The sequence below is a fragment of the Drosophila gunungcola genome, unplaced genomic scaffold, assembly GCF_025200985.1.
Source record: "Drosophila gunungcola strain Sukarami unplaced genomic scaffold, Dgunungcola_SK_2 000001F, whole genome shotgun sequence".
In the NCBI taxonomy this organism is placed as follows: domain Eukaryota; kingdom Metazoa; phylum Arthropoda; class Insecta; order Diptera; family Drosophilidae; genus Drosophila; species Drosophila gunungcola.
In genome coordinates this window covers 13,640,202-13,662,730 of record NW_026453197.1, presented here as the reverse complement: position 1 = coordinate 13,662,730, position 22,529 = coordinate 13,640,202, and the positions used below count along the sequence as shown (strand labels likewise).

The 22,529-nt window shown below is 41.2% G+C and overlaps 1 protein-coding gene across 1 annotated transcript; it reads right to left on the bottom strand.

The window, feature by feature from the left end:
* Positions 1–9,281: 9,281 nt before the first annotated feature.
* On the bottom strand, positions 9,282–22,477 carry LOC128261262 (tyrosine-protein kinase Dnt). The gene is made up of 4 exons (XM_052994857.1): positions 21,796–22,477; positions 10,555–11,722; positions 9,973–10,269; positions 9,282–9,894 (listed from the first exon to the last, which is right to left on the bottom strand). The coding sequence occupies exons 1-4, from the start codon at positions 21,965–21,967 to the stop codon at positions 9,783–9,785; spliced, it is 1,749 nt and encodes a 582-aa protein (XP_052850817.1). The 5' UTR covers positions 21,968–22,477; the 3' UTR covers positions 9,282–9,782.
* Between the last annotated feature and the right edge of the window lie 52 nt (positions 22,478–22,529).

Below are 22,529 nucleotides of genomic sequence, written 5' to 3'. Positions count from 1 at the left end.
TTGCCGGATAAACACGGAACAAAATTGTTTTCCTTCATTTCAATTTGTGCTGCAATCGCAGTGGCTGTGTTTGCAACAATTTGCTCTAGATTTTAATCGGCTGCGGAAATGTCTCTGGCGACTTATCATAATTAAAAATCACCAAGTTCACCCACCCAAAAAGCTTCTCGCGTCTGCCGGACAGTGTCACGAACTGCAAAAACTATGCGCATAATTTCAGCCTCCCTATGTAAATGGCCGTCTATATATGTGGCCGTTACTATATAGCCTTACACTATATGTGGCCCGCATGGTGAGGCCGAGCGGTTTTCTGGCCCAAACTGACAGCCAACTGACAGAAATTGATTAAAAAGGAGAGAGAAGGCGCAGAATAGAAGGAGTTTCGTGGGGTTTTGCAGTAGGCAGTAGGCAGAAGGCAATAGGCAGCACAGACGACGAACGGAATACCAAATTGAAGAGTTGCCGCACATAGATTTCCCCATTTTCCAGCTCTCTGTGTGGGACTTTCCTCAATGCAAATGAAGCAGCAGCAACGTGGGTAGCACATCCAGAGTAGACAAATAAAAAAAACTTTTGCATGACCAAATATAAGATTTACATTTATGCCCGCCTTGACTTTGATTTGATTTAAGTTCAGTATGTGCGCTGGCACTAAGGGAAAAACAACACTTGGGAATAAGTTAGCTGAAGTTCTTAGAGGCGACTTCTTTCCCAAGCAGAAAACTACATTAAAAGAAAACTTTAAGTGCCATTGAATGGCTACACATTCATTCATTTACCAAAAGGGCAATTGTGCACAATTTTTGCTTAAATTTATATATATTGTTTTGAAATAAATTGGCACTTATGTTCAAAGACAGCCTGGTTAAACATTTTAATGGATACATTTTTCGTGAGTATCAGAATCTTTTTAATACAACCAAACATTTTAATTGCTTTGTAAGTTTTAACACATTTTAATTTTTTATTTCATTCTAAAAATTGTAGAAGTTTCAAACAAAAAAAAACTAATTTGCACACCCGAGATTTTACGCATAGTGTAATAGTGTGTGACATTTCAAAATCGCCTTGACCCCCTCCGATTTGTGCCCATCTCGCAATGCGACTGAGAACCCATTCGAAGCCAAGTGTTGAGCGTTGTCAACTAATTTGCATGCAAATGCCAACGCGTTGCACCTGCAACATGAACATGGGCATTAGCATAAGGCCATTCAGGAGACGATAGAATAGAGAGGATTGGGCATTGGACGCAATTCGATTTGATTCGATTCGAGAATCATGCAATCAGAGGCAAATGCTAATCAATAGGCCACACGAGTGCCAATGATTATTTTGCCATAAAACTCAGTTAGTTCTCGTGATTTCTGGGATTGCAAATTCCGAAATTTCAATAGCATTTTGGGGTGGTCCGCCTGACCCGAACGGGCCTTCTTAGTTCTGGGCTTGGGCCAAGTTTGCATACGGAATTAGTTTGCCATGTTTGGCTGCCTGTGTGCTCCTCGAAATGGGTGGCCTGGCTTGGCCAAAGCTAATGCTAAATAAGCCACAACCACAGCCACGCCCCGCCGCCGCCCACTTCTTGGAGCAGCTGCAACAGGGATGAAAACGCATGCGGATGAGAAAAAGAAAAACTTTACAACCATAAAGGAAAACTAGCTGAAGACTTCAACTACAAACTCTTGTCATTTTTTTTAATGCTAGTTATTTTTTCTATTTATTATATTTCCGTTGGCAGTGCAGCAAATTTTTACAGTTCCTTTCCTATATATACTACCCACTATATCTCCTTTATCCTACCTTTTTTTTTTAATATGTTCAGCAAACTTGGGCAAATTTTATTCCCCCTTAGACAATTTTCCACGCTGCCATAAAGACTCAAAAGTTTGTGCAATGTGCGCGGTTTATTTCCGCTGCAAAATACCTTGGATTTGCTGCTGTCCCGAAGAAAGGGGGCGGCGGGGGCCAAGGGAGCCAAAGGGGCGTGGCAGGTCGGCGGTCGGAAAGTGGCTGGCTGGTCGTGTGGACCGCATCTGTTGACGTCTGATGTTGTCGGCCGCTTTTGTCAACACTTTCGCCGTTGATGGCTGACAGGTGTATATGGTATTCTACTCTAGATACAGTGCGTTTCATTACCAAAAAAAAGAATTGCGAAATTGAGGGCAGAACTAAATAGTAAATAAATAAATATACGAAATTCGCTGAACAAAACAAAAATGTGAATTAAATGCTAAGACCATACATAAATTATTATAATAATACTATGCTATAATTATTTGATAAAAATTTAGCAAATTGCTTTTTCAGGAAAATAACAAGTAAAGATTTTGTCATTTATTGTGAAAACTAAGAGCTTGGTAAAAAGAAACAAAATTTTCATATCCTTTTAATGATGTTTTAGTAGTTTCTCAGGTTCTGCAATAAGATTTTCTGTATTTATATTTCTAGGGGCCGTCCACCTTATAATTTTGCAACGCACTGTACTCATAAATATAAAAGTCTGTATAGTAAGAATTTGTGCTCAAACCAGGATGGAAGGATCTGTGGCTTGGAGTATTCTTTTTCAGCTATTTTTTCTGCACACAGCTAATACTGTTGAGATGCGAAGTCAAAGATGTTTCAAGTTACTGAGTTGACAAATAAGGTGCTTTAGCGGCAAGCTGGTTATGATTTAAATAGAATGCTTTATTGTCGTAGATTATTTAGTTGTGTGTCTAGCGAAGTGAAATATAAGATAAGTGGATAATATAACAATAATAGCAGGTATATACGAAAATGTAATACCAATAACAAAATATTTATGTGACTGCATATACAAATTTTTTGTTTTTCGTTTTAGTCCTGAGAAAAAAAGTTTTTAAACAAGTTGTATAAATTGTAGCTCGAAATTTTACTCAACCATTACTCAATTGAAAACGAGCATTTCGTTTAAATGCTCATGTGAAGAATTTCATTGTTAATTCTTTTATTAATTAGATTAATTTAACAACACCCTCTAATACATAATTAATTGAGAATTTTCACCTTCCTATTTTGGCAGGCATTCGAAAACATTTCCAGTTGTTAAACTCTTCAACACATTTTAGAAATCTCTTCTTGGATGGAGAAGTGGGTATGTCAGAGGGGTTTTTCCATATTCCCATTAATTTATCAAATCGAACAAATGAAAAGTTGGTCGTTCCAGCCACGGATCTGATAATAATAATCAACATTAATCAGTTGGCTTGAAGAGGTTCCGTCTGGGAGATTATCGGTAAATGAATTGCGTCTAAGCTGGGGTCTCTGTCAACGGGAGCTGCATCATCATCATCATCATCATCATCATTTTCATCATCATCATCATCAGACTTGATTATGGCTAACGATTTTTTCGAGGCTCGTCTGGGTTTGTTTACCTTTTGGGCCTAATTGATTACGCCCAGAACCCACGGCTTCCCTAAATCGAATCGAAGGGGTAACCCTTTAACCCTTTTTCTGATGGTAGCGATAAACGATGGTCCTTAATTCTCTAGAGAAAATATCCACTCTTTCCCCAGCTCCCCTGTGATTATTTCAGCTGCGATTTGAATCGCTTTCTATTGGCATTCGATGTTTTCTACCCGTACCTATTTCATATTTTGTATTTCCATATTTATTTAAATTTTAATATTGAATGCATATTTCTATTTGCTTAGGGAATTAGTTTTGTCTCCGTCGTATTTTCTTTCAAGATTATAATCGAAGTCTATTTATGCGAACAGAGTTAGAGGAATTGGATTTTGTTTTGAACTAGGGTGGAAATTGTCAACTCAATTGCTTTTCGGACTTATTTCGGTTTTGTTTATTCAGTCAGCATCCGTGGCTCGGTTGAAGCCCGGCCAATGGTCCGATCCGAGCTGAACTGCCACTACCCGTCTAATTCCTATAAACGGTTCCACTCATCCACGGCTTGACCCACTGAGCAGCCCAAAACAAACACATAAATCACCAGAGAGACAAAGCAAAGAAAATAAACCAGAGAAAAAACCAGAACTCAAGCCAAAATTTAAAAGCAATCTGGGATACGAAATCCTCCTCTGTGAGTGTGTGTCCATTTTGTGTGTGTGGCCTTTGGCCAATTTTCTTATTAAAAACAACAGAGAGCCGAAAAATGTTTACCAAACACAATTCCGGCAAATCCTCAGTGTCCCCGGCCACAGGACTCTCCTCGTCCTGTCCCAAAAAAACTGTAAATAGAGCGCGGCGGCCAGTGAAAGTGCGCACAAACGGACAAACGGACAAACGTACAGACGGACAGCAAGGACACCAAATCCCTGGCACCACATGCTGAGAGCCCCTAACTCCAACCCTAAATCCGGATGAGGCTGCAGCCGAGTCGGAGCGGAGTCCATCCGAAACGAGGAAAAAGAGAGCTAAGGCCATTAAAACGAGCCCCGGAGTGGAACTAGAAAAATGGCAACCTGGAACAGTTTTTACCCATTTCATTGTTTGTTTTATACCCCGCACAGTTAAGGGGTATAGTATGTTGTGTGTGCAGTCAAAACCATGGCTGGCAATATATTTAAAACAGCATGTTTACACAACTTTGATTTGTGTTTGGTCCCTATCGATAATTGATGGCCGGCAAATAACAAAAGGTTTTTAAAATAATAATAACGAAGCAAATGCAAAGTACATATTTGCAATTTTCGTGAAATGTTTTTTTTTTTTAACACAATAGATTGTGTTAAACTCCAAACTTAAAAATTTAATTGCATCAATTTCGCATCTCTTTTATAAGCCGAAGCCCAATTTCTTTCCACGTGTTTCCAAGTTATTTGGTTACTCAAACCATGACTTTCACTTTGGGCTGCCTTCATTTAGTTCGGGACATATAAACATTTGGACAAGGATTGATTAGTGGCCGCTCTCCTGGCTGAGACAGTCCAAATTGCCATCCGCCCCAAATCGAAATCTTTAATCGAAACTTTAATACCCCGACTTGGGCCGCCACTTGCCGCCCTGCGCAAACAACAACTAACAGCACAAACATCAATCAAGCCTCGAGTTTGGTCTCCTCTTTTCTTTATTTTGTTCCTGGGCGCTTGTATTTTTGTCAACTTCTTTTCGGGGAAGTGTGGGAGGACATCGTCTTGAGCATTCGCATTTCTTTGGCATCTGCACACAACCCACTTCCTCCGGCCCCGGCTCCGAATCCCACTTCCACTTACCTCACGGCTCCGGCTCCGGCTCCCACATGATTTACTACAACATTTCCTGTGGCCGCTTTCCGTGCCACCAGTCCCCTGCTCCTTTTTCTGGTAGCTGCCATGTTTGACTTGATTTCGTCTAAATTGAGTTCAGTATCAACAGAAAATACTTCCGTTTCCTATGCTCTTCCCTTTGCTGTTGTGTACCTTTGCCTGATTTTCCAGCAGCAGTGCACAAAGAAAAATTTGTAATCCTTTAATCTGTTTAACTTTAAAATAAATGAACTTCTTTGTTCGTAAATTCAACATTGCAACGAAATTAAAGATTTATTTAAACTAGCTAGCGATCTATTATTTTTCCTTTTTCTGTAGGTAGTTTTTAAAGTTCAATTATGTTCACATAACCATCTGTGTTTAATACTTATAACTGAATTTCGTACAACATTAAAAAAGAAAAATTGAACAATTGTCGAGATAAGAAGAAATTAGTCTTTAAATAACCCTCAGAAGAAAAAAAGTTACAATACCTTTCAAAAACTTACCATAAAATAAATGAATCCAAGTTTTTTTCGGTGCAGCAGTAACACAGGGAAAAAATTAACTTTCCACTAGAAACTTTCTCTCGTAGTTTTCGGTGTCGTTGGGTGTTTACCTTGGCAGCAACTCGTCTTCGTCTTCGTCTGTGTCCTGAATTCTGCGTCCTGGCTGCAGGGTCCTGTATCCTGGCACCTTCCTCAACGTCGTGGTGTTTGTCTTATTTTGAATGTTTTTTATGTTCAATTTGTTTCAATTTAATGTTGTTCTTGCCAAAGGATCAGGCTCGGTGCCAGTGCCAGTGCCTGGCTGCATTGCACTTTACATGAATTGGCAATGTGTGTGCACCTCATATGATAAATGGCATTAAAGGATTTGCGTGAATAACTCAGTTAGGACTTACCTTTTTTTTATCTGTCAAATAGTTGGCAAAGACCTTGCAATCCAAACAAAATGTGCAATCGAATATGTTTCTATTGAATGAAGTTAGAAATTGTGTTTTCCCAGTACGGATTACCAAGAAAATTTGAAAACTGTCATTTAAGAAAATGTTTAGACGACTAAAAGTGGCATGAGTTACTCTATTGCTTTGTAAATTACTGAGCATATTTACAACAGAATATTCTTGGTAGTTCCCATTAAAAGGGTATTTGTTGTTTCCTATTTCATATAAACAATGAGGCAGTAAATGTAAATGACATACATTATTTTATGAATTTTTCTCTCGACACTTTTCAGCTGTGAGTCCCCCACTGTTACCTGCTGTCTTCCAATTAAAACCAATTCAAAAATGTTTTGGCTTTTTATTTATTTTTCTGTTTGTTCGATTCTGTGGAATTGCGGCGCCAATGAACTAAATGGGCCAACTCGTTTACTCATAACAACAATTTTACTTGTTAGCAATTGGTTTGTAAAAATATGGGAAACTCAATGGGAATTTTCTCCTATGGACTCCGTTATTGGTCTTTTGACCAAAACCCAAATTTATGCGTCTACTTCCAATGAAACATTAAAATTCCATTAGCGGAAGCGAGGCACATAAATTTTGTACCCCTACTCCCCTAAAAAACAGCGGGGGAATTGGATTTCCCCAAACGAATGCCAGCTTATCAACAAACGCGCAGAAATTATGCATTTTGTTTAGCTTTAATTGCAGCTCAGTGTATTTATTTAGTGCTCCAGCCATCGAGGGGGGAGTCCAGCAGCGATAATCGAAAATAATTTATAGAAAATAAATATTTCCTCACAATGGGCCGCCCTAGACGATGAGAAACTTGAACTTCCATTTTCCTCGCAGATCGTTTTTTTATAAGGGGTACTTAAGGAATTCTAGGGTTTATTAGGATTTTGAAGTAACTCGTTAATTTTCATTGAATATGATAAAATGTCATTAAAAAAATAGACAAAATAAATAACCTAAGATAATATTAATTGTTTTGCGGTAACTGTGACCTCTAAGCTAAATTATGAAAAGTGGGTATCTTCCAGTCGAAGCCATCGACATATTTCCTCAGACTTTAGCTGGATTTTCTCCCAACAATTTTCCTCGCATTGCCCCATTGTTGATGTTTATTTAAGTTGTCATTAGAATGGTGCAAAGCAACGGCAGCACCACTGGCAATCCGTGGCAGTTTGGCCATATAAACTTTTTAAATTATCACCGACGCGCAGTCGGGTATCGAGTGCGGGTGGTAGGGTTACCTCCTATGGTTGGGATGGAAAATGGGGGGGAAATAGGGGGCGCGGCTGCCACTTGAGTCAGACGCGGATGTACATGGAAATCGCATGGCCATGTGAAATGGAAATGGTGGCACCACCAGTCAGTCTCCCCCCCTTCCCGACTGTTTAGTATCCCCTTTTCATATTCCTGGGAAATGTTCGAAAAGTACATCGGCATTGATGAGGTGGGGCTGGGTTGGGAACACTCCCTCTTCGCTGAATGAAATCAATGTTGGTGGGACTAGTCTTGCGATGGCGCCCCAACAGAAGCCGGAAATGCAAGTCAGTATTTTGCTTATTGTCTGGGTAGCTTGTTTACAGGGGGAGAAAGAGTGATGGGAGGAAGAGCAGAATTTAGCATGTACAGGGATCGGAAATGATCGCTTTAAGGCCTCAAAGCTACTGCTATGATGAATAAAATAACATTTTATTACTTACTAGTGCTATGAATTTTAAATAGTATTTTTAGATCATAATAGAACTGGTAGGAACAACTTTTAACTTAATTTTTTATTTATTAAACACATAAGTAATAAAATATATTTTTCTCAGAGTAAGTTAAATATTGTAACACATGAGCTTTACAAAATATAAAAACCCTAATAAATGGCAAAATAAAAATAAAATTTTTAATTTAAATAAATAGTAAAATTAGCGAGCTAATAAAGGCTAATTTTGTGCCAGAGGCAACAGTGTTTAAATGGCTTGTGTATTCACTTAGTGGCCGTAAGTGCTGTTTTCTTAGCGCCATCCACATAAAATAGTTAACTAGTTGACCAACGACTCCGATGCGAACGTCTTCACCTGTCGTCAAACAGCTTGGCCACCCGCAGTTTGCTTTGGTCCCTCGACTGCAGTTCGACATGCCACATTATCAACTAATAAGTATAAACAAACTATGCGCTTAAGTACACTGTTTGCGTTTCGTGGGGCTCGTATTCGTAATGCCCTGTTGTTCCGTTCGGGGAATATATATTAGCAGCAATGACGACAAGCCAAACAACAACAGCAATAGCAATAGCAACAGCAATAGCAACAGCAATAGCAACAGCAACAGGCAACAGCAGCAAGTTTAAAGCCGCTTAAGGCTATAACCAGGAATGCCAAGGCAAACGGAGCAGGTCAAGTCGCACAAACACGAGGATTACCACCAGGAGGCGGCAGCAGGTGCTAAGGATAAAGGAAGTTGATGCTGGTAACACAATGGCCAAAACGCCAAAGCAAAAGCAAAAGGCGATTCTGTCAAAATATTTACGATATGTCGTCGTCGTAGTCGTTTCTCTTGGCAATGGCTTCCAAAGTGTAGGTAACACCCACGCCCACGAACACAAACACAAATACAAACACAATAGCCGAAGGACGCAGGACGCAGGACACGTGTAGCACATGCTATTTGTGGGCCAGCACCAGGATATATATTTCCGAGCTCATCTACGCTGCCAAGGACACTCCCAAACACACACACACACACACACCCACACACAGAGATAGCAAGGTGGAGAGGCGAAAAAAAAAATTGATTCATCTTCCAGGGTCTCTGGGAAAATTCTTTTTATCCCTACTTCTCACTTGAACCCAAAAACATTGTCATGTAAAATTAAAATTTATGGCTAATTTGTGTGCGTGAACGTAACTTTGTTGCCTGTCCTTTTCCTTCGGTGCTCTCGAGTAGGAAAGCCGTAAATTTCCTTCATTTGCCTGGGCGATTTTCACCGGAAAAGTGTGTGGGAGACAGTCCCTAAGCCCCGACCTCAAGTTCCAAGGACGAGGAGGGCGTGACTTGTGCTGGAAAGGAACCCTTCAGAAAACGGTGATAAAACCTTAACGACGAAACCATAAAATCGGATAAAAACAAATTGGTAATTTCTGGAATTGTTTTGGCATATACATATGAGTGTATATATACGTGTATATATTTGTATATCATGTTTTAATCTCTCATATAAACGGTAAAGTGTCAAAAATGCTAAACATACAACATGTATTATATGCATCATAAATATGTATGTGTAATCTTATGCGTTTAACTAACCCTATTGATAAATATCACTATATTTGATTTCGGCTTTCGTTTTAGCTAGTTTTGATGGATTGAAAAGAGAACTGTGCAAACTGAACTATTTCATCTATGTGGTGAGAGTCAAGTGTATCGTAGAGTAATCTTAGAGATAAGTATCAAAAGAACTGAATATGTTAACTATATGTACAGATGAAGGGCCTGCCTGGGCAAGGCTAAACATTCGATTTGGCAAATCTCGTTATAAGATAGTAGAGTAGGCTACAGGACTTTGTTTAACTAAGGTTAAATCGCTGGGTCTCTTCAAAAGAGCCGATCGCCTCTCGCCCCTCGGATGATTCGATGTCCTAGACATAGCGCGTGATTTGTGAATAGAATTCCGAAAGACAAGACTGCAGCTGGGCAAAGGTCGGTCGCTCGCCAGGTAAAAGGGCCCAACAATAGGCCATGATCGTAAACCTTTAATGAGAAGACAAAAGAACGGCCATTGAATTAGTAAGACAGGCGGTTAAGATCTCTATCAACTCGAATACTCACAGTTCATCGGGGCAGTTGAAGGGCTGGGCCAGCCGATAGCCATCCTTCAGGTAGTGTTCCATCTCGAAGGGATCCACCTCGGCATAGGGTTGCTTAGCGGAAGTGCACAGCTCCCACATCAGCACCCCAAAAGCCCACGAGTCGCTGGCCTCGGAGAACTGTTTGTGCTGCAGTGCCTCCAGGGACATCCACTTCACAGGCCTATTCTCGCTGTCCCCCAGGCAGTTGTAGTCCGAGGGGAACAGGTCCCTGGACAGGGAGCTATCAGACAGCTTCACCCGCAGCTGATCGTCAATGCTAAAAGGGAAAATCGTATAGATAATGATTAGATTTTTATGATTTATTTACTTATCTGTTTTTTAAATTGATTTTAAGCTTGGGGTAATAAAAAATGAATACCCTTACAAAGATTTATTTAACCAAAATTAAATTGAATAGAATACAATGCTAATTTCAACAATTTAATTATTTGTCTAAACAAAAATATGTCTCTAATATTTGTTAATAATTTCTTTATCATTAAAAACCTACTTAATACGTAAAAAAAATGAATTCATATTTTATATTGTCGCTTCTACTTACACACAGTTCCTGGTGGCAATATCCTTGTGCACCACACCATGGCTGTGCAGATGATCCAAGGCCATGGACAGTTGCGAGGCCATCATGACAATTTGGATGGTGGTAACTGTGCGAGCACAGGCCGGATCCAGAAGGAATAGCTTCAGATTGCGGGTATTATTCAGGGCGGGATAGAGGACAAATGGAGTGGTGTGATCCTCGATGGAAACGCCCAGAACAGAGAGAATTCCGGGATGAGAAGCACCGTACAGCAGCATGCCCTCCTGGAGAAGCAACAGCACCTGCATTTGGCTGGCATGCTGGGCCACCGTTTTGACCAGCACATCCTGGTTGTCGTTGTAGGTGCCGCGGTAAACCCTCCCAAAGGTTCCCTCCTGCAGAAGACTGGAGAGTCGTACGCGGCAGCGCTCTACGGTTAACTCGGAAATACGGCGGTGCAGCTCCTCCGGATGTTGCTGCTCCACGGATACGGGGACTTTGCGTGGCAGCGAGGAACCATGAATCGGGGCTATAATCGATGGCGTCATGTAGGCCGCCGAGCCCATGGAAGACTGGCAAGGCGGATGGGTGTTCAGTCTCTGGAAACTCGACGTCCTCATGGGCTGTCCGCCGTGCTGATGATGCTGCCTCTTGTTGGCTGCCCCTTTGACACAGTAGGCTATCATCAGAAGCAGGCACACGGAGCCCATGGCCACGGATACACCCACCACCAGGGTGATCAGTCCGGTGGGTGGCAGCATCACGGTCTCCAGCAGCTGGGGATCGTCTACATCCTCCTCCGTCCATCCCTCGGCACTGTCACTCACCAGGCAGATCTTCTTGCGCCGAAACACCAGGTGAGTCACATTGTTAAGCGATCGATTCAGCACCACTTCCAGACTAACAGTCACGTCCACCTCCGCTGCCTTCAGTCCGCTGCACTTGAGGGCAATGGCCCAGGTTTGGATGCTGGTGGGGATCTCCCCGCTGTGTGACACATTGATCGCCGGCCGGGGCAGCACCTCCTGATCGGAGCTGACCACATTGATGCTGTAGGGCAGGCCACGCCCCGCCAGCGACTGCCAGGTAAAACTAATGTCCTTGACATTTGCCGGCACGGGAACAATAAAGTTCAGGGCGTAGTTATTTATGTGACCCTCGCGAACATAGTACACCTCAGCAGAGACACCTGAAAAATGAAAAAAAAAATTGATTTAATAAAAATAATGCAGTAATTGGGAGTTATCATGATATATTTAAAACTGGGTGTATTCCTTTTACACTTCTTAAAGTGGTTGACTTAAGTTAAAATATTAATTAAATACATTTAATATTTACTCCTCTATAAACTAAGAACGTGCACTTTTCATATACTCTCAAAGAACATTCCCATCACCCATGCTAGTTGATAAAACAAACTCATCCACTACTTTGCATGTAAATCTCTCTGAATGCACTCAGAGCAATGAGTTTTCCTAGAGGCTTGTTTGCTCAGCCCGATCCATCAGCAGACAGTCGCCGACAACATTTTATATAAATAAACACGGGCAAATGCTCGAGTTAAGGGAATTCCCTGGAAACTATTTTCGAGATTATCATCAGTTGTATCTGTATCTACGGAGCCCGCTTGGAAATCTATGTAGAACAGCACAGCACGAACTGGATTTAGGGAGAAACGGCAATGGAACAGCGATCTGAGGTTGGCAAAACAAGAACAGGGTAAAGACAAACAAACTGAGCCATGTCCGAGATTTGTTCCCTTTACTTCGATTGCCTGTCTGGCTGATTGCGGTTTGACCCAGGTCGATTCGAGTTAATGAAGCATGTTCGGTAGTGTTTTCTTATTTACTTATTTTTTTGTTTTTCCCTTTTTTCAGAGATGTCTGGCCGCGATTGCCAACTCATTTGGTTTGTTATGACGTCTTATGCTAATGATAATGATGCAAGCAGGTAGTTTATAGTTCTCATTGTACGTCCAACAAAAACATTTTCCTGGACCACACAAATCGAAATTTAAGTAAGTCACATTGATCAACAATGACGCGCAGTCGGTGCCCAAATTTCAGCTGCCACTTACGTGCACCACCAAGTGCATTCAACTTTCCCCCAAATAAAAATCGTACAAGTAAGTACGAGAAGCGGCGGCAGCCTTTGGCAAGCTGTGGCCCAGGAAATAATTTACGAAAATCGCTGGAACACCCGAGGAACGTGGGGCGCACTTCCTTTGACAACTGGCAATAACAATAAAAATCAGCGAGCTTGTAGGTAGACAGAGAGGCCCAGACATCGCCCTAGACGAGTAAGTAGATATGGTCGAAGGCGAAGCCAATGACGAAGGCAGACCCGGCAAATGGCTCAACTGGGTGGCGTATAAATTGTGTCAGACATGCGGGTATATATATGCACTCTTCAAAATAAAATTACTAGTTGAAAAACTACAATTATTTTAAGTCCATCGTGATAGCATTTAATTTGAACGATAGTTAGTTTTAATCGCTGTCAAGAATATTTCTTCTAAAATATTATTTTTGTAAACATATGCCTGAGTAAAAAAAGTTTAAAATCTAAAACAAAAAAGTAGATTAAATTCCTTGTAAAAATATCATATTAAAATATAAAAAATATAGTGTGCCCTGTTTTATAGCTAGTTATATTTACTCCAGCAGTTTTACATTTTTCCCTCAGTGCATATACACTTGGGCCTTGCTGACTTTTCTCCCCAATGGGCCCGCCTTGGCGACTTCCTCTGCAATGTGCAACATGTTGCACGTTGCTGTTGCTGAGTTGCTGCGGCAACGACAAATTCCTCGGCAGCATTTTAAAAATAGCGCCCATGACTTAATCAAATGCAACGCGTCCTGTCCCCGTCACAATTTGCCTCCAGGCAGCTTTTCAGCCTCAGACACGCTTCCATTGACCCTTTTCACCGGGGCCGAAAGATGTTGTCCCGGCCAAGAGTCGTCACTTGGGCTAGGAGTTCACAGGTTCATGTGAAAGTTGCCGCTCTATTGCATTTTCATAAGGTGCAAGGGGCTGGGATCTGGGATGGATACTGGGATGGGATTGTCGAGGGCCGCGTCTTGAAGTGGATTCGTTGTCGTCTACCTCATGTCACGAGCAAATGTCACTTGCATGCGCCCAACGCGGGTCGGCTCTTGAACTTTTTTAACCTTTTTGTGCTCGTATTATCCGCCATGTTCATAACTGGCTGGTTTATCCAATGCACTGCGAGAAAATCGCATAGATATCTATATCTACAATTTTTAATTTTGTGTAATTTTTATTGCAATTAAAGAAAATACATTCTTTTACACAACAATAAAATATAAAATCAAGACTTATTAATCTTAGAATTAAAAAAAAAAGTCTCTACCATCAGAAATGTTATATAATTATTTAAATTATCTCTAATTTTGTGCATATCTTAGCTATCTTGTTTTAGTACGAACTTGAGATTATTAAAAGCATATTTAAATTTCTTTAAACATGTTAATTGAGGAATTTCTTCACTATAGAATTCCATCGATTGGCTGTGATATCGATGCTATTTTTTCACCGTGTGGGCGTGCATGCGATGTGGAGCTGCAAAAAGTGGTGGTGGTAGCGGCGGCGTCGAGAGTCTCCCCATATCGTATGTCGAATTTTTCGGAGCGTGCAGTCATGATGCTGTCGTTGCTAGTATTTTTTGCAACTTTTTAATAGCTTGCTACTGCTCCGAGTCACAGTCGTGACCATTGTTACACCGCTGCCAAGGAGCGGATGGGGCATCCACATAGAACTGCCGAAACGACTGGCCGGAGACACTCGTACACCAAGCTAAAAAAATAAAAAAAAAAAACCAAAAAAACGGAAAAAATGTCTACGGTACGGTTTCCATTTTCATGTAATTAGCGTTGCAATTCGTGAAGTGCTTTCCGCTGTGCCGATTTCCTATGCTGATTTTTCCCAACCCAAAACAAAGACCAGCAAAAAATTAGAGTTTTCACTGAGATCACTCCTTGGGGTCAGCGGTTTGGCAGTGGCCATCTCATAACTTGGACTCTTTTTTGGGCAGGGAGTGGTGGATGGGTGTGGGAAGCCATCTGAGTGGGGTTTTTCAAAAGGCCAAAGGCTGGAGGTATTTGTTTTGCAAATTAGCTTCATGGGGTTAACGATGCCATTTTTAGAAATGCAAAATGTGGTTTTTATTCGAGTTCAATGAGGTTTTCCGTTTACTTGTTGCAATGTAAACGTATCAGTCAGAAATCGATTGCTTAATTATTTAAATTACATTTTCTGGTCAATTTAAGGGCTCAATTTAGGGTTTCATAAAATTTTCCAACATAAAAAAATAGGAATTTATATTAAAACTTAACACTCCAGCCTTTTATTTTCTTTATAAACTTCGGAATTGGGTATTTCGAAAGATAAATTGAGGGCATTTCGAATAAAGATCCCTGATGTTTATAAATGAACCGTAAGTGATGGGTAATTCATGAAAACTAGTGCCACAGCAACACCTTCGATTTGCTGTCGTATTCCTTCATCAACTCCAAGGCTTCGGCTTCGTTTGCCATTATCTCCATTTGACAAATATCCCAGGCTCAGCTTGTGACTACAAGCAATTTTGCTTAAGCAAACAGACTGGTACGTGGGGCAGATGGACAACCCTCTGCCGAGGTCTTTGGGCATCTCTTGCGTCTTTTATCTTGTCCAATCCTCCCAGGCAAACAAAATTGCAATAGATGATAAATGATGGCACAGCGACTCCATCTGCACCGTAACCGCATTGAACCTTTGCAGCCTCCGACTCTGCGCAACTCCATCCAGCCCCAGCCAGCCAGTCGGCCAAGCCAATATTGCGGGCTTCGGTTTCCCCCCATCTAATGGCTAATATGTCACTTTGGCTGCATTGGCTTGAAATCTGCTCCGGGTCTTTTGTGCAGTTTGTGGCCAAATCGAAAAATAAATAAAACAAATGATCGGCGCCTGCCGGGAACCGCCTTCAACGAACCCACCCCTCTGAAGTAACCCCCAAAGCCCCAATCCCTCCTCATCCTGGTTTATCACGCACAACAATCTCGCTTACAAGCTCTGGGCACCACCCCCAAAACGAACGCCCACCACATGTCAACATTTAACATGTTTTTGAGCCATGTCTCCAAACGGCACACCACCTCCTCCTGGAAAACCACCTCCTCCCTCCCACTCGCATCCGTATCTTTGTGTGAATCGTTTCTTAGTTGCCTCACGTCGTTATGATAAATGATGCTGCTCCTTTTGTTTTGCCTAATATTTTTTTTCCTACTTGGTTTGCTTGCCTTTTTTCGGGCCGCGGGCTAAACGTTCGTTCTCGTTTCTCATTTTCGGCTTTTGATTGTAACAAATTTGTGCCAGCAAAATTAGCCATCTCTTTAGGGCAAAATCTCTGCCAAGTCGAAACGATTTGGCACAGTTCACGCTTAGATTTTGTTTTCCCTTTTCGGATTCTCTCCAAAAATTAGCTCAAATTAATCATTCAAATTACAAGAGTTGACGTTTTTTCAAGGCACTTGGCCAGCTGACAAAAAAATTTTAAACGTCTTTGACCGGCCGGCTTATTGTAATATCCAGAATCAATAGTAATTAACCTTAATCGTTATTCATTTTTTGTCAGTTTTCTGTTGTCTTGCGAGTGTTGACTTGTGAGGAAAGAGGACAGCCTCCTAAAAGTATATATATATATATATAAATGATGCGGGTCAAGAGTGATGGTGCTTGAAGATAATTGAGCTTGGAGTGGCTGCAGCTGCCAAGCTATAAAGTTTCGATAAGACAAAGTTTTTGAAGAATACAAAAGTATATAGGAGGAATATAAATGACACAAGACAATATGCACTAAACAATGTCAAACGGAGAAGTACAATACTCTCAAAGCAGAATACAAATTTACTTTAAATATTTTAACTGTATGCAGCTTTAGGGCGCATGAATCAGATAAAAATCTCTGGAGATTCGCATCTTGCAGATGCCACACTATCTGCCAGTTAGCAAAGCCATCTATACTAATACTTCAGAGCGTATCACGAGTTTTCCTATTGCGGGAATGTCAGCAAAATCGTGTTAGCAGCACATAATACATCTCACGGATTGCCGTACTATGCCTAGTTAGCGATGCATCTGGATGGTGCAGGCATACAAGCCAACTGCTTGTTTTTATAGCCATTCCGCTCCACCGCCCACTCCGATGGGTATTATTCGCCATCCCTTCGATACTTTCCATGTAACTTTCTGCAACGGAAAACTCCCACAGCGCATAACCCAAATAAACACCGAACAACTCAATAAACACAATACAGCGACAGCAAAAGACCAGATGCACGCACTGCATCTGCATCTTTGCAGTTGCCCAAAGCTGCCACGCCCCTTTTCGCAGCGCCCACATGTCACAGTGACATGGAAATAAACTCGGTTGCTGCGTTAACTACACACAGAGAAAATGAGTAGAGTTTTAAAAAGAGTTGGCATGAAAACTAAACAAATGTGCTGCTTATAAATACATTTTATTCAAACTTACGAATTTAATAACTAACCAAAGGAGATCCTCCAATCGAAAATTAGTAAACTCTTAATGATTTTCCTAAAGAATCAATTGATTTAATTCGATTCTCATTATTTTTAGTTTAACTAATAAAAGAAAAGCACAGATAACCTTTTAACCCCCCTTTCACTTGCTTTTTTCTCGGTGCAGAGAGAAAAGACGCGCTTCATTGATGGCGCTTGTTGTTGTTTAAAGTAAATATGATTACTCGTTTTTTGCCATACTATGCTTGCATATTGAGCATGCATGTATGCACACATTGTAAAGGGAGCACAAGCCGGGCAAACAATGGCTGATATTTATTATTGACATTCGCCCCACACCCCTCAACGTAGCCGTGCATCTGGCAGCCCCCGGCGGGGTTATCAGAGTTGTCAGTTGCCAGTGATAACCACAGTTGCAGTCGGAGTCAGCCCCTCAGTAAGCCTTTGACGAGCATCGATCCCCACTGCCACTCCAGTCAGCGTTTATTTGCCGCCAAAGTATTGCAGTCGCATTTATTGCCTGCAATCGGTTTATGCGATTTTCATTTGTTTAAATGCCGTTTTTTGTCTATAGTTTCGATGGTAATGGAAATGGCTTTAAGCCCGGGCTTAGCCAAGTTTATGGCGGTTTACAGTCACCAGACATATGAACCCATAAAATAAGTATGCAAATGGCCCTGAGCCTCCCATCTGGCTCTGTCTGTGCTGTAGTCCACAAACCGCGCCTAATCAAATCGCAGTTCCCAATGTCAAAACACGTCGCCGGGTAATGCGACACTCTGCTATCAAAAAATCGTAATGAAATCGGAGAGTTGAGATCTTGTTTGGTTTTGGGGGGACTTTATGACCCGCCAAGTGCCCATCAATTCGAAATCGATAGCCCTACGAGGCCGCACGATCTTTGATCGCATTAAAAATAGATTGAAAATAAAATCGAAATATTGATCCCAATGCCCAGACACGATCTTTTGGGACTGGCCCATAAGTCACGTACGAACAGATATATATCTGTGATGGTCGTGGACCAAAGAAAGTTGGTGCGGAAGTGATCACAGATCACAGAACAACGTGATAAACTGAGGTCGAATTCGATAATAAATTTAATAAAGGCAGAGATTCGTTATACACAGGTAGATAAAAATCAGGTGAGAACCTGACTGGACGATTGTTAAATATGGCTTTGAAAGTAATATGCAAACGATTAGTTTTGTTATGGTTTAAAAAAGTTATTACATGCATTAACGATAAATAAGACACAGAAAATCGATAAAGTAAACTAAATCGATTAGGTTCACTTGAAGTTTATTTTACGATCAGAATCTTTAACTAGCTCAGATGTCTTAAAATTTATGCTCACATTAAAAAGGAAAGGCCTTTCAGTCAAATCAAAAATCGCTGCATTTAAACTATATGAAAATCAATGTTCAGCTACGAAACTAAATACATTTTAAACTTTAAGATGTGTTGCTCTGGATCAAGAGTTTTCCGGTTAACACAGTTTATTGTCCCCTTTCGCGATCACTAATTGAACAGATAAGATCTGCAGACGGAGACAGCTGTGTCAACTCCTTCGGATAGCACTTTTTACGATCTGTCAGGTGAGCTGTTAACGCTAGCACATCGTATAGCAAAAACTGGCACGACCTGGTCCATAAACATTCCCCTCCCTCACTATTTTTTGCTTTCGCGAGGGGGACAGCTTCATTAGCTAATGGCCACTTCATTATGTGTGGCTGGAGAGCCCAGCGAAAGGCGAGACTGGACAATAAATTGCCAAACACCAATTAAAATATAGATCATGCCTGCTGATCATATCCAGCAAGTAGCAAGCTAACGCAAAACCGTTAGCAGAGGGGAGTGTTGGGGTGGTGGGACGGAGGGCATAATGTCTGTGAGGATCGGTGGCGTTTCTCGGAAGGCTTTTAGCACGACCAGATGAAAACGGCCTGCTCGTTCACAATTATCGGCTGGCAAGATCTTGGAAAGGCAGCCAAGAACAAGCCATAAACCGGAGAAGCGCACAAATGTCTCTACTTGGCCGGGGGAAAACAAAACACCACGACGAGATACTCGTACAAAAATATATGTGTATGAAAAAACAAGCCGGCAGGAGAAGTAAACGAGATACATGCCTGGCTTGTTACCGCCATCCGACAGATACAACAGCTTTAGCTTCGGTTAGGTGCTAAAAGTTGCCACAGTAGCGCGTCGTGTGTATCTTCAAGATACTCGTACCTTGGCAGCTTGTTTGCGTTGTAAGCCGCTTAGCCGCGGCTCACTTCAAATAACAAAAGCCATCAATATGTTTCCCGATACCTAGGCAAATATGAAAATATTTAAATTGGCCTAAACAAAAGCCAAACACGCTTCGGCCCGCGAGCTCTCAATTCATTTAGCACAGTTGGTGGTAAATTTAACACATCCATCGTTGCGTTTTCCCCAATATTCCGAGTGTCTTCGACTTCATAGCGGCTAATTTATGGCCCAAAGCGGCTGCCAATCGATCATTTGCGGGGGGGCGTGCCGATTTTAGCACATTCTTCGGTTCAAGAGTGTGAAAATCGTGCCGAAGCCGTTGGCAAAGCCTCTAATCTCTGCATTTCCCATTTCAGTTTTAATTGCCGCTTCATTAGCAGACAAAAAGAAACAGTAAAATTAAATCAAAGCACCCAAAAATGGACGCCATAAAAAGCTGGAAAAATTCCGAATCGTCAATAAAATGCCATAAAACGTACAGAAAGAGGGAAAACTACGAAAACTGTAGCAGGGAGGGCAATAAAATTAAATTTAAATAATGTACTTTTGGCTATTTAAAATGTAGCGCGTGTCACAGCAGCAAAAAAGTCGTTAAACTTTTTTGGGTGCTCTCATCATTGTGATGGGTTATTTCTGTGGAATATGATTGGAATCGAAATGGGAATAAAGTTGGAAAACGTATGATGGGATGATTTGATCGTGGGCCCAGCCCATTCTGTCTGGATCGTATTTCATATGACTGTCAGATGCCAGGGACTTTATGACTCAAACTTTTTAGCATTGAACTTTGCCGGGACCCCTGCGGGGATGATAAAAAAAATAAAAAAGGAGCTGAACTGAAATGTGATCATCGACCAGCTATAAATTACGCGTAAATGCAAATGAAATTTATTTAAGCCGCCAACTTTGGCTAAAGACCGCGCCAGGAACTCCTCACCACCTAAACCCCTTTTTGCGCACACAAATCAAATGCAAATTATGCAGCTTAATTGATTTATGGCCCACGGAGTGAGGAGTACAAAGCATTTGCGCATTTCTTTATGGCCGTATATATCCTACGCAAGTCTGTGAAACTTTTCGACTTTGTCTTAATTACCCCAAAGCTAAATGTGTGTGTGTATACAATTTGCAACGTTTTAATGGGGGAAGTACAGCCCACAAGACTCCAGGCATATTCTGCATACTTGATTTCACGCCCCCGAAATCGCAAATCCGAAATGCATACGCAAAATTATGCGCATCGTCATCGTCGTCAGCGAATCGGCACCCACACATGGTTGGAAAAAGATAAAGAAAACTTCGATTTAACAAGGCGCGTTGCATGCCAAAGTTTGGAGCTGCAGAAAACTCAACTAAAGTGGGCAGACTTGTCATGCTAAATACTGCCAAAATTACAGTGAGCCCTCCGAGTGGGAAAGGAATTGGCGCACAGTGGGATGTTACACTTTTGCATTTCAACTTTTATCTTATAGAACATTATATCTTAGATTGGAATTTTTCATGAAATTCCAATTGTTGTTACAGGGTAAAAAAAAAGGTTTAGCTCAAGATATTATTGTATTTGTCTGTAATTTAATAAACGTTACTGGTATCGATTAACTGCAGTTCAACTCGAAGTCTCTATATGTCGAAGAATTCAGACTCACAGGGAATTTGAAACTTTTGTTTTGGCTGTGCACTTGTGTAGCTCGTAGAATATACATATACAATATATGGAATGCACCCCACTGTGCATTCTTCCGCCCCTCACAGCTGATGAGGCCCACTAGCGCCCCCCATGCTCTTCTTCGTGTTCTCTATGCTCCTTCTCGCAGTCACGTTTGCGTTGTTGTTTTTTTGCCTTTGCTGTTGTCTCCTTTGCGTTGTCATCTCGTTTGCATGTTCCTCCCGCTCTTTCTCTTTCTACCTCTTCTCATCCCCTTTTTTTGTTTTTGGGGAGCCAAGGAATTTCAGTTCCAAGAAATATTCAAAAATATTCCCGACCATGGGGATAAATTGAATGCAGCATGTAGATTTTCAGACTTTGCTGTTGTCTTTATTTTTTGGCGTGTCTGCTGCTTCCTCTTCTTCATCTTTTTTTTTTGTTTTTGGTTTTTTACGAAGCGTAAAATTTCCTAACGAAGCAAACGAAAGTTGGTTGTTTTTGTTGTGGGCGGTTTGTTTGTTTGTTTTACTGTTTAACAACACCTGCGACATGCGCAAGAAAGAGAGAGAGATTGCGGGTGGGAGCCAAGAAGAGAGGCGATAGAGCGAGGGCATCTAAATTAAGCCAAAAGCAAACAAATAAACATAATTTCTTAAAGGAAGTGCGCTTTTTTCAATGAAATGAAAACTTAAAGCTGTCTTTTTAATTAGTTTACACAAATTGTTCATATTTTGTTTATTTTAAAGAGAAACCGAGAGTCAGTTAATTGGAGAGAAATCAATAACAAAGGGGCGCAACACAAATTATTGTCAACTCACCTAGTAAACGCATAACTTCCACGGGATTTAGGAAAACATTCAAATGTCCCGCCACTTCGCTGCCCGAGCGCAGGTGCAGCGCTGCCAGCGTCAGCAGAGATAGCAGCCACATTTTCCGGCTCATTTTCACGACATTTTTTGCAGCTTGATGGCATTTAATTGCGGACTCCATTGGATTTTCTGTAATTTTCGCCAATCTTTTGCACTTTTACCACTCACAGCAATTCGTAAACAATCTTATGGCGAACGACCAGCACAAAAGCAAGTAGAAAATTGAGGGTGGGAGAGAGAGAAGGCGCGAGTGCGACGGCGTCGTTTTAGCACCAAAAAAAGAGCGAAAACATTGTTTTACAGCTAAAATTACAACCAAATCGGTATTAGTTACAACACATTGTTTACTAATTCGCGTACTTTTATTTCTTAGTGCGGTTTTTACGCTTTTCTTTCAGATTTTCACTGGTTTTCACAACGGAGCGACGCACGTATTTCTTCGCGGCATGGAATTTTTTTTCGAACAGAGAGACTTGTGAAGAGGCATAGATATATAGCCTGTCGAACATTTTCTCTGCCCGCGTCGCTCGACGGCGACGTTCGATTCAAACAAGTATTGCAACTAGCTGCAATACAAGACCGTTGTTTACAATACTTAAACCGGTTTTGGTCTCACGTTTTTCTTGTTATGTTTATTTTTAAAGATTTTAAATAAAATGTTACTTAAGAAAACTATATCTCAG

What these genes read in the sequence shown, in the direction of transcription:
- LOC128261262 (XM_052994857.1), bottom strand. Translation starts at nt 21,967, where the DNA reads ATGGAGTCCGCAATTAAATGCCATCAAGCTGCAAAAAATGTCGTGAAA. An exon ending in GGAAGTTATGCGTTTACTAG is followed by an intron (nt 11,723 to 21,795) that starts GTGAGTTGACAA and finishes TTCATTTTTCAG; the next exon opens with GTGTCTCTGCTGAGGTGTAC. An exon ending in TTCAACTGCCCCGATGAACT is followed by an intron (nt 9,895 to 9,972) that starts GTGAGTATTCGA and finishes TTCTCATTAAAG; the next exon opens with GTTTACGATCATGGCCTATT.